Here is a 17,118-nt window from a genome sequence, read left to right on the forward strand (position 1 = left end):
GTGAGTGAGCAGATTCTTCTCAGCTGTTGGAGCATGAAAAATATCGCCAGATAGGGATATTCCTAGATATGAATCTCGCCGGATCATTTCCACGCACGACAGGAATCACAGTGACAACCTGCTGCGCACTTTAAAGGCCATCTCGTTGCATGTTGCGGAAGGAAAAATCCTTTAGGTGATTTCAACAAGTTGCTCCCAGACCCCCCCTCCTGCCATCGCCGGTCCTAATTGGTTTTTGGGAAGCAGGGCTGTGACGCCTCTCAGCCTGATGACATCACCCAGTCAGTCACACACAGTCGGACAGCCGCGCGCTCAGAGGAACTAGTTCTTGGAGTGGAGAGAGCGCGAGCACTTCATTACATCCACCAGCTGGAGGAAATATTCACCTGTGCGCTGCCGGGACGAATTCACAAGGATTTTTCCATTAATTTTAGCAGACTCTGTCTTTAAGGCGCAGTGAGGGGACACTTGACACAAGAAATCTCTGTTGGACTCCCTCCCTGTCCTGTAGTCAAACAAGTTTATTTCGCCTTGAGTGAGTGCGCTTCTACACAGAAACTAAACCGCGTCTGAAGGTTTCCATTTGTACATCTCTCCCGGAGAGACTGCGTGCCTGGTGTCATAAAGGGGACCGTAATCGACCATGGCGAGACATGACGCCCGAAATTGGCATGACTGCTCAAAAATGATCGGACTGCTCTGCTTGGTCGCGTCGATACTTCTTCAACACGGTAAGAAATGACCACTTATAAAAACTTAATAATGTCCAGCTGGTTGTGAGCAGCACACTGCCTTTCATTTCTTTCTCAGAGCTTTAATAATTGAAAAGGAGATAAATTTAAACCTGACTACCACCTGTCAGGGCGGTGACAGGAGCAGAAAATCCGGCAGGTGATTTCCTCAGTCGCTGTACAGACGAGGTTTTCAGCTGAAACCTTTAAAATTTTTGACTACATTTACATGAAATAAGATTTTCAAACTAATGCCTTTTCATTTTCCTCATTCTTCCCGTGTTATCGCCCATGAGCAATCTGTATCGCTCTTTGACCCGAGTTTCGGTCGGTGACTCAACGCCATGTTTAGTTTTCATAAGGTGTGGCTCTGTGGAGAGCAAGGTGTTTTTCGTAGGTGCCTGCTGCTGGCCTCTGTAGTAGGTGTCCTTTTCTCTTTTTAAACTGAGTCACTGCTCCAGTCTGTCCTTGGTACTCTTTCCCCTGAAGCCACCCTTCTCCTCCTCAACGTCCCCCTGCTCCTTTTCTTCCCTCTGTCCACACATCATCTTCTATTAGTTACACTTCAGCTGAGAAAAATGGGACTGGAAACAGGTCTTAATGTACACGGAGAGTAACAGAAGGGGGCATCAACTTGACACTTAATCATTTACACAGATGATAAATCCCTTAACCTTCCATGACTTCCTTTTTATAGGTTGTAACTTTTGCATAGCTTTCATTTTGTGAGCCACTCCCAGTGTAGGCCTTCATTGTTGCTTTTACTTGAAACAAGGTAACTGGCCACCCCTCCCTCCCAGACAACCTGTTCCCACAGGTTAATTATTCAGGTCTTTTCCAGTACACTTGAGCCCAGGTGGCCTATAGGTATGACAGCCACAGCCAGCAGGCCCACAAACACGAGAAAACATTCCTGGCATGCAGTTAACCCATTAACATATGAATGCGTGTGGCATGAAACCAGTTCAACATTTTTTCTGCCTCCTTGCTAGCCCAGCTATTTGTTTAGTGCAGTAATTGGGGCAAGAATGTAGGACTAGATCTAACGCTCTGGCACAGCCACTGTATACATTTTCAGTAGTGTACAGTAACGTAGTTGATTGTGGTGTTGTTTTAATCACAACTCATAAGCATAGTCACTCCTCTGACTTATTCATGCAGTGGACCTTTTTTGTCCAATTTGATTTTACTGAGCATGAAGTGCTCTTTGGGGAGGGAGGAAAGTGGGGGAAAACAAAACAAAAGGTTTTACATATTTATGAGTGAAGAAAAACGCAAGGCACTACAAGCGAAAACACTGCTTTTAGTTTTCTTTCATTTAACTTGTTTTTTTCAGAGGAAACCTCTGACCCTCTTTTGGGTAAATGTGAAGCTGTGCAACTCTAGTTGCAACTGCAGAGCTGGAAGTTTTTTCACTTCTCTACTTTGCATTTTACGTTTACCACTTCCTCTCAAGCTGCCACAGAAGCCACTTACCTCTTCCATCCTACGTCTGAGAGCTGTGATTTAATTCTCTGCAAAGTTTTCACTTTAATATGGCGTAGCTGTAATCTAAAAATTCAATATTGAGGATGATGGATTTTTAATTATAGGCTTATGTAGTTAGAAACATATATAAAACTTAATAGAAACTGGCAGGTGGGGGTCCAGTTTAGGCTCTGAAATTACACTATAATACAACCCCCACCCCCCAGTCAAGGTTGTGAGGGACCACGGATGTGGGTCAGAAAGGCTTGGCCCATTACCATGGAGATGTTTTTATTGGAAGAGAGGTGGGCTTATGTGCGGGGGAGTATGGGGTTGGGGGGGTATGAGGCTATGGCAGCATTGTCTTTATGGCTGAGTAAGCTGCATGTGTGCAGGGGGTGGCTGGCTGGCTGGCTGCCTGAGAAACTGGTGGGCATGCAGCAGGGTCAGGACCGGGGGAGGAGGCAGCTTCCTTCTCTGCTCACAAATAAACCAATGTTTGTCTTTGTATACCTGAAGTCATCCAGAGAGGCTAATTCAGATGCAAAGCTACTCTTCATGGCTCTTCTTGGTTTCGAGGAAACAGGTGGCATTTTGGCAGCCTGCTGCAGTGTGCAGGGTTGTTGCTGAGTTTCAGGATTGGCTGGAAAACTAAACGGGCAGCGTCTGATTAAGACAGGCGACGCCCCACCTCCCCTCTTTTCCACCCGCCACTTGAAAAGTCCCCCTCTCCCGCCATCCCCCACCCCTGCCGTCGGGTACATACAGGGGCCTTGTTCTCGTCTTTTATTTTCATCTATCTTTCATTCTCTCCTGTCCAGTGCTTGTGTTTGAGTGACGGTAGTCGTTGGTTTATTCAAATGGCCTCCCTCCCCCGTCTCCCAGCCTCTCTTTGGACTGAAGGCCATGTTGTTTATGACAGGAACAACATGTAGACAGACAGGAAAATAAACCACCTGTGACCTCACCATTGTTTGTCACTATGGCTGTAGGATTTCAACAGTGTGTTTTTCATACCAATAAATGACTTGTGAAAAATACTGTGAATTAGAGATGTTCTGATACCATTTTCTCTTTCTGATACCAATTCAGATGCCTGAATTTGTGTAATGACCGATAGCAATACTGAGTCAATACTACCGCAGAAATGAATAAATAAATAAATAAATAAATAAATAACAACTATTCACCCTCTGTGGCTGTGAAATGATTGCAGTCATTGTTGTATGGCATGGCTCAAGTTAAAGCCAAGCTGCACAATCTGGGGCTGAAAAATAAAGTCAGTGCCAGAGTGCCGAAACTACAGTTCCCTGAATGGCCACTTGGGGCTGGCTACAGAAGCAGGTAAACACCCCCATATTAAAATGCCCAAATGTACAGTAGAAATAAACATGTTTACAGCCTGATACAATAACAGAGCTAATTTCAACATTCATGACAACTGTACGGGTGTTGAAATTTTATGTAACTCATCTGTTTACATTTTATCAAGGCTTGAAGTTCTACTTATTTAAGGGTGGGGCTTCCTGTGTGACAGGCTTTCTACAAGGCACTGCTAGAGTCGATGAGTCAGATTCACACCTCGCTTTACTACAGCTTCAACCTCTCGTCCAAATATGGTCACTCGTGGCTCCTAAAATCTAAGATGGCGATGGCCGAAATGCTTAACTCAAGGCTAGAAACGTGAGTCCACAAACCTATGGATGACGTCAGGGTAGCTACGTCCATTATTTCATACAGTCCATGATTAAACCCCCAACTGGTGGGACTTTTCAGTCTTGCCAAATTGCTGACATTTTGCTAACGGCTAATGTCACACTATTTACTGGAAATCAGTTCTTCTTTGCTGCTCTAAAACAGTAGTTGCCAGTGGCTGCACGGTGCAACTTTTGTGTAGGCTACACTTTTAGAGTTATCTTGGTGTAAAACCACTGTAAAATGTATTGATAAATTGCATACACACCCATACCTGACACAGCATTTTAGGCAGTATTGGAACTTCCCAACATTTCCATACCACTCTGTCCTCCCACAAAAACACACACACAGTCAACCAGAAACTCTGAGGTGATGTTTCTTTTGGCAGTCCGACTTGTACAAAAGCTCATACTACTAGCTCTAACGACTTCCTTGCACATGGAGAGATCCTGTGAATGGTGTGAGCCTGCCAAGCCTGAGACCATTCATCATTACACCAGAGCAATAGCATTACACTTTGTCTATTTAGGGGAAGTTGATTGATGGATAATGAGTTTATGTTTTTTTTCTTCCCTAATAAAAGAAGGAAAAAGTAAGTCCTTAGTATCTCATTAGTCCCAGCAGAGCGAGGGGCTTCGGTCTTGGTTTAGATTTTGTGTTAATGGCTGTCTCAGTTAGGTCCTATCATTATGTAAATGAGCTGTCCTCGCCCCTTCGCACCGGCCCTGTAAATGTCAGAAGGATTTTGAAAAGGTCAGGTGTGTGTCTATATGTGTGTAAGAAAGTCTCGTTCTGGCTGTGGCATTCTCTAGTACGTACACACACACTTATTAATGTGCCTTCGTGTTTAAATGACACATCAATAACCTCCTCCTCCCCCTTATAATCACCATTAAGAGTCCGTTGATTCAGACATAAAAGTGTGCTTGGATTTACAGCTTAATGGAGATATGAGAGCTATCCCGAGCAAGTGTGTGTGTGTACGTGGATACTGTGTGGCAAATGTGGCTCCATTATTTTTAAATAATTAAATTTTAGAATGACTGAAGCAAATATTTGGCATTTCACCAAATAAGCCTAATGATTTAGACAGCTTTCTATTATTACTTGTTATTTCACCAGGTGCGCTATTTGAAAAAAGCGATTTGAGCTTAGTGGCAATATTTAATGCCTGCCTCAAAATGGAGCACCTCTTATCCAACATTAAACTACGGATGGAAAGCTTTTCAGCAGATGTATTGAAAACATTTTAGCAGCAGGCACTTTTCATTTTAAAACCTTTTTATATGGGAGCTATATTGATTTAAAATAATGTTGATCCCATTCATCTTACGGGGTCTTACATATCCAGATATTTTGATAAATGAGTTTGAGTGAAATTACTTTGCTCTGTAGACTTTTCATTACCAGTGACCAGAAACACAAAGGATCCATCAGGTTTATTGTTGACTTGGCAAATATTATTAGACAGGACGGATGGATCTGAAGAGATGGAGGTCGATGAGCACGAGTCACTGCATCTTTTTGCATTTTAGACCGTGGTATATTGGACCACAAACACAATTGAGTACACACACACACACACACACACACACACACACATACATGCACACATACACATACAGCTGGTGATGAATAAAGGGAGTAACTGGAGGCTGCAAGTCAGATGACATTCCAATAATAGGGAGGAACTGTCACATAGCAGGATGACAGTGCATGTGTGCATTAGTGTTTCCTTTAGGAATGGGTGCGTATCATCCTCATCGGCAACCCTGTTATCTTCCACAGACATCAGATCCGAGGACGTCCTTTTTATATCGCTCCCTGCTCATTTAACTGACTCTCTTTAAGGACGCTTTTCCTCCAACTTGTAAGTAATGATAGTGGCTTTCCTGCAGCAAGAGAGCAAACCAGGAGCTCCGTCTCCACACTAGAACTCCCTTTCCCCTCCGCCTACACGTTCATGCTTGACGGATGGTGGCCTGAGTTGAGGTCACACTGAGAGCCCCCCACAGGGATGTTTGTGTTTGGCTCCCCGGGTTGCCAAACTGCTGGAGTCGATCCCATCTGATCCAAAAATGAGTCCACGTCTTAGAAGAAATGCCAAATGTCGTTAATATGAATAAGGGCAGCTGAGGGGTTTCCAAATACACAACAGTGCTGGGGTTGATGATGTTCTTGGCAGAGGTGTTCGGTCAAACTGCTGTCTAAATCAAATCTGTGTTCCGTAGCGCACACACTGATATGAGTTCACTGCGAGAGACCCTTCCATAATGTACTTTAACCACCCACGTGTTTCTTGATAATGGAGAGTTTTAAGACTGTACTGTTTGCAGGAGCAGCAAGCCAGCAGCTTATCTTGTATAAAAATGCTATAAGGCATGTGGCTTACTTTATTTTTCGGTCACACACACATTTCCACGCCATTAGTCAAGATACCCTCTGCCAATTCTGCATTTCCTTATGTCTAACAAACCCCCAGATGGAATTTAGGGAGATGCAGGTCAAACCCATTCCAGCTCAGCCAATGTGGAGAATGAGCGGTAATTCCAATTGAAGATCCATTGAAAGGCAGCCAAACTCTTTAAAATAAAATCCCCTTAATTAACTAGACTTGGGAGATGGGCGTCTCTGTGACCCCGCTGTAGTAAAATCACCGAGGAGGAGCGGCGAAGGAGGAGCGGGGGTTGAGGATGTCGACATTTTCAAATTCCACACTGCAGCATCTTGGCAGCGGGGATGAAGGAGGATTTCAAAAAACGATGTGAGGGAGTGAACCAGGGAGGCCAAGAATTATCAGCTCATTTGTAATTTAGTCGCACCTCCTTCCCCTCTTCTCTCTCTCTTTAAGCATGAGACACACATTTAACAGCGAAAGAGCTCTCCATTGTGGACAGAAAAGGACTGCTTGTGCTAACCTTTCTCTTTTTATTATAGTTACCTGGCCTGTACCCTCTCCCTGTCATCTTTCTCCTCTTTCTTCTGTCTCTGTCACATTCTTTTATTTCAGAAATCCTCCCCACAGTGGACTCAGCACATCTCTGTGCAACTAAGAACTGAGGCCCTTGACTGTGTCCTCCTCAGGGCGTCCCTACGTACACACACACATGCTCACGGCGGCTCATTAGCAGTCACCTTAATGTGTCTAAATGTAGTTTGCGAGGTGGAAGGTGGTTTGCGTTATTGATCCGGTATTGAATGGTGGATGATGCAGTGCCCTTATGTGATATTGAAAACATTTAGGGCTCGCTCTGTCGGCATGACAGCGCCATGAAACATCTCTCTCTCCCCTCCTCCTCTGCTAATCCCTCCCTGTGTCCTCCCTGCCCCTGGTTCGTGAAATGTCGAGCCAGTTTTGCTTTTACTTCCTTTTCTGTCTCGCTTTTATTTTCCTCCACACATTTTGCTCCTTTATCAACATATGAAACAGCACCATTACAGCCCGTTTTGTCCATTTTGTTACCTTCCTGCACACCTTTGCTCTTCCATTAGCACACACACACAGATGTGCTGCATCTTCGTCACATCTGACTTTGACAAGGTCATGTCAAATTCACACTTATCAGAGGCGGTGGACAGGCTGGCTACAGGAGGAAATTGAATTTGGTGTGACAGGGTCTTGTCAGAGCTCTGATAGCTGGATATAGAGTCATGCTCCCCAAAAACCTTATGCACACCAACTGCTTTCAATTCAGTCAGCTTGTCTCACGATCCTAGCAGACTTATCTGTGGAGCAGAGTAAAATTACACACCATAATGTAAAGAAAATGTGGTATTCTCATAGATATCATCTCAGAAATATGAGATAAGAAAAGTGAATATGCCATCGCAGTGATAACACACAACAGGTTTATTTGTAATGAAAGCAGGCGGGGAGTGTTCTTGTGTTTCACAGTGTTATTGCGATCTTACTCCTCTATCTTGCCACTGATATCAATGATATCTATTGTTTCACTTGTTGGTATAAAAATGTGCCGCCATGCTGTGCTGCTTGTTTTAACAAGCAGCACAGTCGTCATGGGTCCCTAGAGCCTTGAAATGGCAGGAGCATTCAAATCCTCCCCTGAAGCAAACAGCGCATTAAGGTCAAATAGAGGCAGCAGGTTTATTCAGTTATCAGGTCTGCGTTTTGTCAACAGGGTGTGCCAGGATTTGTTTGGTGTGGCTCCTCAGGGAAAGCAGGTCCTCCTTCGTTGAAGCGATTTGTCTCATTCATGACTTCGACTGATTGCCTGCTCTCTCTAATCGGCCACTTGCTCCCCCTCTGTCAATCTCCTCCTGTCACATTTGTGCCTTTTACTTCCACCTCTCCATCTTGATTTTATTCTTCCTCTCTGCCCTCTCTATCTTCCTCTGTTTACAGCTTCTCCTAATGCTCCAAACTTCCTTTTCTCTGTAATTTGGTCCGCATAATTGCTCCATCTGCTCAGTAAACTGCTGTCTCTTGCTGTATCTCTTTTCCTCCTCTCGTCCTGCTTTTGTTCTCCTTCGCTCTGTTCTTAGTCATCAATCCCTCGTTTCTGCTTCTGTAATTGGAATGTCTGTTGCTCTCCTCTATCCTCTTACTTTCTCTTTCCCCGTAATCTCTCTCCCTCTTTTTTGCAGCTTTCTTCCTCTCCCTGTCCCACCGTCCAATTCCCCAGTTGTCTCCTCCACCTATGTCAGCCCAAGAGTTTCTCTTTAAGCCTATCCAAACTGCCTATGCTACTTTCCCTCTCCTACTCTCATTTGCTCCCTCTGTCTCTCGTTCTACTTTCCTCTCATACCTCCTTAACAGCCCCCGCCCTCCCTGCAGACATTTGTATTGCAGGCATCTGTACCTTCCTACCTCCCCTAACGAGGTCTTCTGTTTCTTTTTTCTTCTCCACATCAATCACTCCCTCTCTCTTTCTCTCTCTCATAGACTTTTCCCCCTCTGCCTCCTTCCCTTCTAATGGCCAAGAACACCTCCTCCCACTCCACCCTGGTGGGCATTTTTTGAAGGTTAAGTTGCTGTGACACTTTTACAGTGTTTCACCCTGCCTCCCCTCTATTGTCTCACCCACCCTCTCCCTCCGTCTCCCTTGCCCAGGCTGCAGAACGACACTCGTCATCACCACCTCCTCCTCACACACGACCACAGAACACAGACGCGCACAGAGCACAAACTGTACATACATTGTGGACACTTGCACACAGTTCTCTGGGCTGATTTGATGGTTGAATCACTTGATTACTGTACAGGGGACAGGAAAGGGGAAGTGACAGGACAAAGTCAAGTAAGCGGGTGAGCTAAGCATGAGAGGTAAAACCGGGGAAATGGAAACAGATGCAGGGTTTTATTTCATTTCAGCAGAGCTAACCTGTCGTGCAGTGCCGGGATCAGGCTGACAATGTCCACTCCCCTGCTGCTACATGCTGTCACACACTCCTCTTCCCAGCAGGCGGTTAGTAGGCCAGTAATATAGCTTGACTCATCTAACAAGAATCTCACACTTGAGTTGAAAGGAACTTACATTTGAAGAGTTAATTCCCACTGTATGGTGTCATACAATCTAGTACTATGACAGAAAACTGGCTTTTTGAATGTTATTTTTTTGGCGAGACTGTGTCTTAGAGATACAGGTTTTAATTTGAATATAGCTAAATATATGCATACTACCACTGTAAATTTGCATTTGTTAATTTGACCCATCTTGGTTCTTAACACTTAACTGTGAAGAGGTTTTTTTTTTAATATAGTAGAGGTTAAATAATTTAGGTTTAATTGATTAGTCATGCAAGAAATAAGGAGAAACTATTTTGATGATTAATAAATTGTATGCACTTTTCAAGCCTTCCTAAATGTGGCAATTTTCTGCTTTTATCTGTTTCACACCGTAAAGGAAATATGTCTGGATTTTGGACTGTTAAGTAGGCAGACAACAAGCAGCTTGAAGTGTCAACGTGGGCACCATATATTTTCAGAAGAATATGTTTGTTCACAAGTAATACCCTATCAACACTAAAGGCTGCCATACCACAGACAGCAAAGATGAAGATTTGAGCTGCTTCGGTCAGTGAGCGACTTGAAACTGCTTGTCAAACACAACAGCAGATGTTACTGAAGTTCTAGACTCACAAGTCAGTCTTTAGATGCTTTGCTTAACTAAAGACTGATGACTTTCTCCCTGATTTTGTGTTTAGATGGGTGGATACAATTTCAGAGTTTAAAAAAACTCCCTACGTTGCAGAACCATTAGTAAGTCCCCAGGGCAGTCCTTTGGTGGCTCGCTGAACTCTTGTGCTTGTAAGCATAGTCCGACTAGAAACACGTGTAGCAGTACAAAATGGCTCAAGTCGCTGTAAGTCCTTCATTTCCACAATCTTGTGGACTGAGCACACGTTTGATAAAATGGAGTTAAATCACTCGGCATCCATTTTCAAGCTCTCTGTGTGTTTGTTTCCTTGCGGACGAGAAAAGGGGGAGCGCACATTTCTGGGAGGGCGTGTCCTTTTCAAAAAAGCAAGAGGCGTTGCTTTGTTGCCGGCCGTTTTCGCCGGTGTGTTAAACACACTTTAGAAAGGAGTGTCCCCAGACTATCAGAAGCCGGAGATCTCTGATTGTCTGGTGGCGAGACTACTGAAGTTCTAATCAACATCACAAGCTCTTACACTGAAGCTGCACAAATGAACGAGTGTTTTTCGCTGACAGCTGATTGCCACACCACATTGGCATTACTTCTGTCATTGCGATAAGAAGAAAACCATGCTTTCACATCCCTAATCTTGTACTAAGTATTTTGCATTCAACAGCAGCAACCTTCAAATGTTGTTTTCAGTCCCGGCAGTCAGCTGGCTGCTGCCAGACAGAATGATACACTTGGTGTTACTGAAAACAGAGACACTATTGTTCTCAGCCCAAGCTTAGAGACCCTCCTCCTCCTTCCTCCCCTCAGACTCTCCCTCCCCCCTAATCCAGGTGAGCCGAGGGAGACCACTGAAAAGGCCATCTATTGTCCTGCCTCCCCCTTCCATTTCCTCCCTCTGCACCACACCTGTATCAATGGACAGGCCTGCCTTTGAGTAGTGGCCCTAGAGGGAAAGTGGCTTTGTAACAAGAGATGATTGGGTAGTTTCTCTTGAAATAGAGGCTGATGGAGGGGCTTTTTCTGTTGTGTGGTTGGACCACTGTGGTGCCTTTTTTTAACAGGTTTTCCTGGTACACAAGTCCTTGAGGTGCTCCTCAGAGGGCATTTGTGTGCAGAAAGTCAAATATTTTCCAGCTCTATGTGACATGCATGTTTACGCTGTGCATGTATCATATACTTGCTTGTTATGTGGCCGCTTGCTGTTTTGGCTTTCTATCTTGGCCTCTTTAGGAAGAGCCAGGAGGGAGGGGATGAGAGGGGAGAGGGGAAGAGACGGAGAGAGCAGGAGAGACAGTATCTTCTCTGCTGACTAGTACTTGTCACCGAGGCCCTCTGGGTGTGCGCTTGCTCCCTCAGCTCGCTTGGAGCTATCTCCTGAACCCACCTCCTTTTTTAAAAGCTTTTAAAGGAAACACTTTAACCGCTTTACTTCTGTCCTTTCCCTCTCTTCCCACTTTCCTCTTCTCGCAACAAGCTCGCGGCTGATTCGTGCACCAGTGATTCATGAATTTATCTCTGGCACGGCACAGTCATGCAGGGTGCACGCGTGTGTGTGTGTGTGTGTGTGTGTGTGTGTGTGTGTGTGTGTGTGGAGTGTGCACAGGGTCTGAGCGACAGAAGAAGGCTGCATGCTGGGAGGGAGAGGTAGAGAGGGAGAAGGAGAGAGGGAATGTGCTGTGATGCCAGCCGTGATTAGAGCAGTAGCACTCGCCGTTTAAACACACATTTAAATAGACACAGCCTCGGGAAGATGGGAGGAGGGTGAGGGGGGGTGAGGTGAGGAAGAGGATGTGGCTCCGCTGCTTGTGTAAACTAACACAAGTGTTCTCAGTTGTTCTGGTTTTAAATAGAAGTCCCTCAGGCTCCACCTACCAACTTTCCCTTGTTCATTTGTTTGTCTCTCCCTCTTTCTTTCTTTTTACCCCCATCTCACTCTCCATTTTGCTCTTTACTTTTGACATAGAATTGCTTTATCTGGCATAGGTTATTGATGTCCTCCATAGACGCCCTCCTCCATCCTTCTCCTCTGCATTCTTTTACGTGACTCCCTCTCGTGTGGCCGCTCATTTGGCTGTCATGCCTGTGCCAGCCCGTTCCCTTCCTCTCTTCCAATTTATCTCTCCTACTCATTCCTTCCAGATGACTCTCTTTCTCTCGTCTCTCCCTTCATCACCTCAGCCCATTGTGAGTTTGCTTCCTTCCTCTCTCCCCCTTCTCCTCCTCTTCGTTTCCAACCATTCAAACACCCCCCCCCCCCCATGCGTCACTCTTCCTTTTCCTCTCTGAACCTGACTCGGCCTGCTTGTTTCAGGTTTGAGTGTCCTACTTTGATTTCCTCTCCCTGCCCCCCATGCTCTTTGCTCCTCGTCTCCTCATTCTGGTGTTTATTTACATAGTGAAGGATGGAGGTACGGCTGTCAGGATGGATTGATGGATGGCGAGAGGCCACGGGTGAGGGGATCTGGGCGTTTGATGGACGCCCCTGTCAGTCAGGATACTACTTAAAGAATTGGCTCGTTCATTATTATAGAAAGCTGTGGAAGACTTGCAGGCTGTACTAAGATAGCCGCCTCGAAAGCCCATTCTTCTCGCCGCTGGTGTCCTTTTTGTACCCATAGATCTAAAACCATTTCCATAATGTGGCCTTAAAGGTCCTAACGAGCTAAAAGTAAACCATTCTTTAGACGTTTATTGACATTTTAGAGCATGGAACCACTCCACTGACAGGGACACTCCGCCACACTGCACGTCTGCCCTTTTAAAAGCTCGTCCCTTGTAGATGACATAATTATGCAGTGTCAACGTGTGACAAGCTGAGCTTGGCTGCATTAGAAGAATTAATATGCACAGCGTAGGAGGGAGCCTGTCCATGATCTTCTACCGCTTATAGCCACTCACTCCCCTCTGCTCATCTTGGGAAGCCATCACACTCTGGAGCAAGTTATCTCTGAAGCCATCAAGGCTAATGTCAGACTGTCTTCTTTTCCCCCCAGTAGTACGTTTTAAGACTCATATAATCTCCATCTGTATGGCATTCATTTGTCAAGTTTAATGAATGCACTTGAGTTTTTACTTGGTCATTTAATGCTGACACAAGGGTTAATTGGCTTTAAAGGGATCAGGTATAGGCTATGATATAGTAATGTCAGTCTGATTACATATTTAATGCATAATTCAATATTAGGCTGGATGTATATTGAAGTCTCAAACCTGTGTAGATTTTAATGTGACACTTTTATTGGATTCCAGCTAAATACACACGTTTTTTTTTAATAATTTATTATTATAATATATGTTATCCATTGTTTTAATGTTATTTCAGAGATCATTTTAAAAAATTGTAAATGAAAATGTTAAGAAAATAATAAAGTGCATTATTTTTGATTAAACTTTTCTTTCCAGTTTGAAATTGATTTGCCTGGTGGTAGTACAGCACTACAGTACGTGACCTTATAGTACCAGTGAAGAGAGTGCAGTTGGAGTCCAGCAGTGCAGCTGCCTGCGTCATATATCATAACACTGACTACAGGTCAGCACAGTGAGTCTGTAGCCTGAGATTTTACAGAACATGAATGTACAGCTTGAAATATTGCAGCAGTACTCCCGCTGAGGTGATAAACTGTTTTAAGAAGTGAGCTTAAGTGCTATTTGACTTTGCCTCCGCATTTTTCACGCATGTTATCTCAACTTGAGCCAATAAACACTTTAAAAATGCTTCAGTAATCTTTGGCAAAGCAGTGGCATGACACATTTGTTCTCACTCTAGTTTTGCCGTAGCCACATTGGGGGGAGTAACAAGATCAGCCATGCACTGAGCTCTATATCAGTGTATACGGTATGTGTCAGAAACCTCTAGTTTCAGCTTCACAGTTATGAGGATTTGCTGCCTTTCTGTATCTAATGTGATAGTACTCTGAATGACTGTTAGTGGTTCACAACAAGAGATTTGAAAACGTCACTTGCACTGACCTGTATATAGTGTGTGTACCATACTTGACCGTAGAGAAATTAAAGCATATGGTCAAAATGTTTCAGTCCTGCTACAATGTGCCTTCACATGTGCATTAGGGCTGCAACTAATGATCATTTTCATCATCACTTCATCTGTTGATTATTTTCTCGATTAACTGATCAAGCCTTTGTATAAAATGTCAGAAAATACAGAAAAATGTCCAGGTGATGTCTATAAATGTCTTGTTTTGTTGTTCCAAACCCCTAAAATATTCAGTTTCATATGTTATAAAACAGAGAAAAGCAGGTTATTACCATATTTGAGAGGCCTAAAATGTTAAGCGTTACAGATCTTCCTTTGTTCCGTCTGCTATCGCTTATCTTAACCAGCAGTGACCACTAATTGTCCATTATCCCTGACGGTGTGTGAATCTGGACTCTGTGTGTTATGTATTGAACTGTCTGTTTTGTTTTACTTATGACTACTGTCTGTATCCCAAATTGCACCCCCTGATAAGTTTGACCATACCCTACCTTACCTCACAATAAACTAATGGTTGCTGCTCGAGTACGCAGTTTAGTGAGTCTGTTGTACTAGCTCTTATCGCTTCAAGCACAAGCTGCAGTTCAGGAGTTATCAGCAGGTCAGAGTCTTATGATGGAGCATACTGACCTTTGAGTTATTTATTTCTTCTTGACAATATGCCAGTATTTGAGTGCTGAGTATTTGAGTTTCCATTTTTCAAAAATAAATGGAAAGAAATGTTGTTTTTTTGCACTTTTTTGTTTTCCCTGCTGTACCACAAACATAGCAATCCATGACCCACAAACATACGTGCACACGAGCCGAGCCGAATTTTTTTGTATGGTTGCACCCCTTGTGTTCAAGTGCTGAGAGGACTTCCTGACAAATTGGAGGCATGAGCCAGTTTCACACACAATCATTAGATCACCTGCCAGTTGACAAAGCCCGCTTGTGCTGAGTCTGTGATGGCAGAAGCGACAGGAGGAAACAGAGCTGCACAGATCATGTGAATGGCATGCAGTGGGATGAGCAAAGCTAAGAGGCGAGTGCAGGCCATGCAGTTAGAGGTAAATGTATGTTGGCAGTAGCTAAAGGGAGAGAAAGAGTTGGAACACAATGGTGAGAGGAGAGAGGAGCCTGTTACTGAACCATCAGTGGTGGTAATGAGACACAGGTGCAGCCCGTGGAACCACATCCTCTATCAGAAAGGAGGACGGGAAGCCTGGAAAGTAGTCAAAAATACTGTAGAGCTACAAGACAGCAGATTCAATGCAACATTTCACTTTGATAGAACATTATTACTTATTAGCATGCGCACCCCCACAGGAGTTCTCGAACAATCACCCGAAAACAGTAGGCACCCTGGGGATGTGTCATTACTCTGGGCGCCCAGGCTTTCTCTAACTCTCCATTCATTTGCATCTATTTTGAGCGCCTAGTTACAAAATCCTAAGTGCAACACATTAAAAACAAGCATGACATGCAGCCACATCATAGAAATAATTCTGGGTCTTTGTTTGTAGTTCATCATCATCTCTGATCATCTCATTTAGACTTGGTTTTCAAACATATGCTAATGAATGAGGAGCCAGGAAAAGCCAGAGCTTTGCAACACTGCAACCGATTTCAGCACTAGATTGTTAATGAACTTATATTTGGGTTTCGCCTGCTAAAAACAGAAAACGTTGGATTAGTTGGAAAAGCTGCTTTGAAAATTGGTTAGCAGAAAAGATGCAATGTGAAAAAAAGATTAAGGAGGACCGAGGGGAGAATGTAAGGTGACAGATTGAGATAGGGAGAGAGAGGAACAGAGAGGCAAAAGAGGAAAGAAGGGCACAAGCTGCACAGGAAAAAGGTGTTAAGACAGTGTCAGGGGTGTTGAATCAGAGGGGTGTGTGCGTGAGGATGTGAGCAGCAGATATGCACTCCCTGCCGCAGGCTAGGTGGGGCGACTATACTTGTTTTTCTTCCCCAACTTCCAGATCAGTCAAATGCACGAACCAGATGGAAGGTTTAGGAAGGGAGGAATCCCATCAGTAAACAAGTGTGTGCGGGCAATCCAGAGCAGGTGCAGTCAGCAAGTGCACGTGGGTGCATGGTTTGTTTGAATGGTCGACATCAGAGAGTGTGAGAGAATGGCCTTTGTATTCAGCCAATACTGAGTGAGTAAATATTTTGGAAAGGGCATGCTGCGTCGGTAGATTGTTCTTTTAAGCAGCAGGGGTGACAAACGGAGGAGGGAGAGATGAGAGGGAAGGAGACGGCAAGCTAGAGGAAACTGTGAAGCAGCAGCTATGTTTATTCCACCATGCAGAGTGGCGAACACAAACTGAGCTTTGTCCTGCGCCCGGGCTAACTTAACGTTAGAGCTAGCTAAGAGACCTCGAAGAGACGCGAGCATAAACTGCTTTGCTCTTTCCCCTTCATTTGCTGCCAAATGACATCGCTTACTCTGCTACGGGGTTGCCCTCGCTGCCAGTGGCTGCTATCATGAATGAACAATGTGTACTTCTCAGGGTCCCTGCCTCTCCTCAGGGTGCCTCTCCGCAGGCCGAAGGTGTACGCTACAGTACACGAAGCTATGCATAAGATGGTATTCATGCTGAGGCGGCCCTGTTAGAGAGATGTTTAATGTGTCTCATTTTCTTCTGTCGGAACATGGTGTGAGTAAGAATAAACACACGAACAACACGCCAAACACGCATGCCGCAGTGTGACCTCCAAGACTGCCCTGTAGTGTTTGTATGTATTTTTTAGCTATTGTGTTAGGGTAGGATGGCTCCAGTGGGGGATGAGGGATAAGAGAGGTCATTCATTCATCTCACACCCAACACACACACACACACACACACACACACACCTCCCTCACAGGCCTTTCATCTTTACTCTCACAGGCTTCTCTTGTTCTGTCAGTCTCGCTGAAGAGAAAGATGGGGGAAGAGAGAGGGAGAAGGAGAGAGAGATGGAGGAAGGATGTCAGGGAAGGGGTGGGTAAAGGGGGAAGAAAGAAAAGAACAACAAGTGATTTCAGTTTCCTCTTCCCTGCAAAATCATCTACCCACCCGCCCCCACCTAACTCCATCACCTCCATTTGGGGGAAAGAGTAACAGGTCGCACAAAGTTCTCTCTGCTCCTG

At 44.5% G+C, this 17,118-nt stretch overlaps 1 protein-coding gene across 2 annotated transcripts in view; it reads left to right on the forward strand.

Annotated features, from left to right (window-relative positions):
- Window positions 1-315: 315 nt before the first annotated feature.
- The window catches only part of LOC117265655 (nectin-2), a 92,646-nt gene continuing 75,843 nt past the window's right edge, over window positions 316-17,118 (forward strand). Inside the window, exon 1 of one of the 2 annotated variants that reach the window (XM_033640266.2) lies at window positions 316-731. In XM_033640266.2, the coding sequence (XP_033496157.1) occupies window positions 644-731 (88 nt within the window). In that variant the 5' untranslated portion in view covers window positions 316-643. The remainder of the gene's footprint in view (window positions 732-17,118) is intronic. The other variant, XM_033640267.2, reaches the window with a different exon arrangement.

Source organism: Epinephelus lanceolatus, chromosome 10, assembly GCF_041903045.1.
Source record: "Epinephelus lanceolatus isolate andai-2023 chromosome 10, ASM4190304v1, whole genome shotgun sequence".
Taxonomy (NCBI): Eukaryota; Metazoa; Chordata; class Actinopteri; order Perciformes; family Serranidae; genus Epinephelus; species Epinephelus lanceolatus.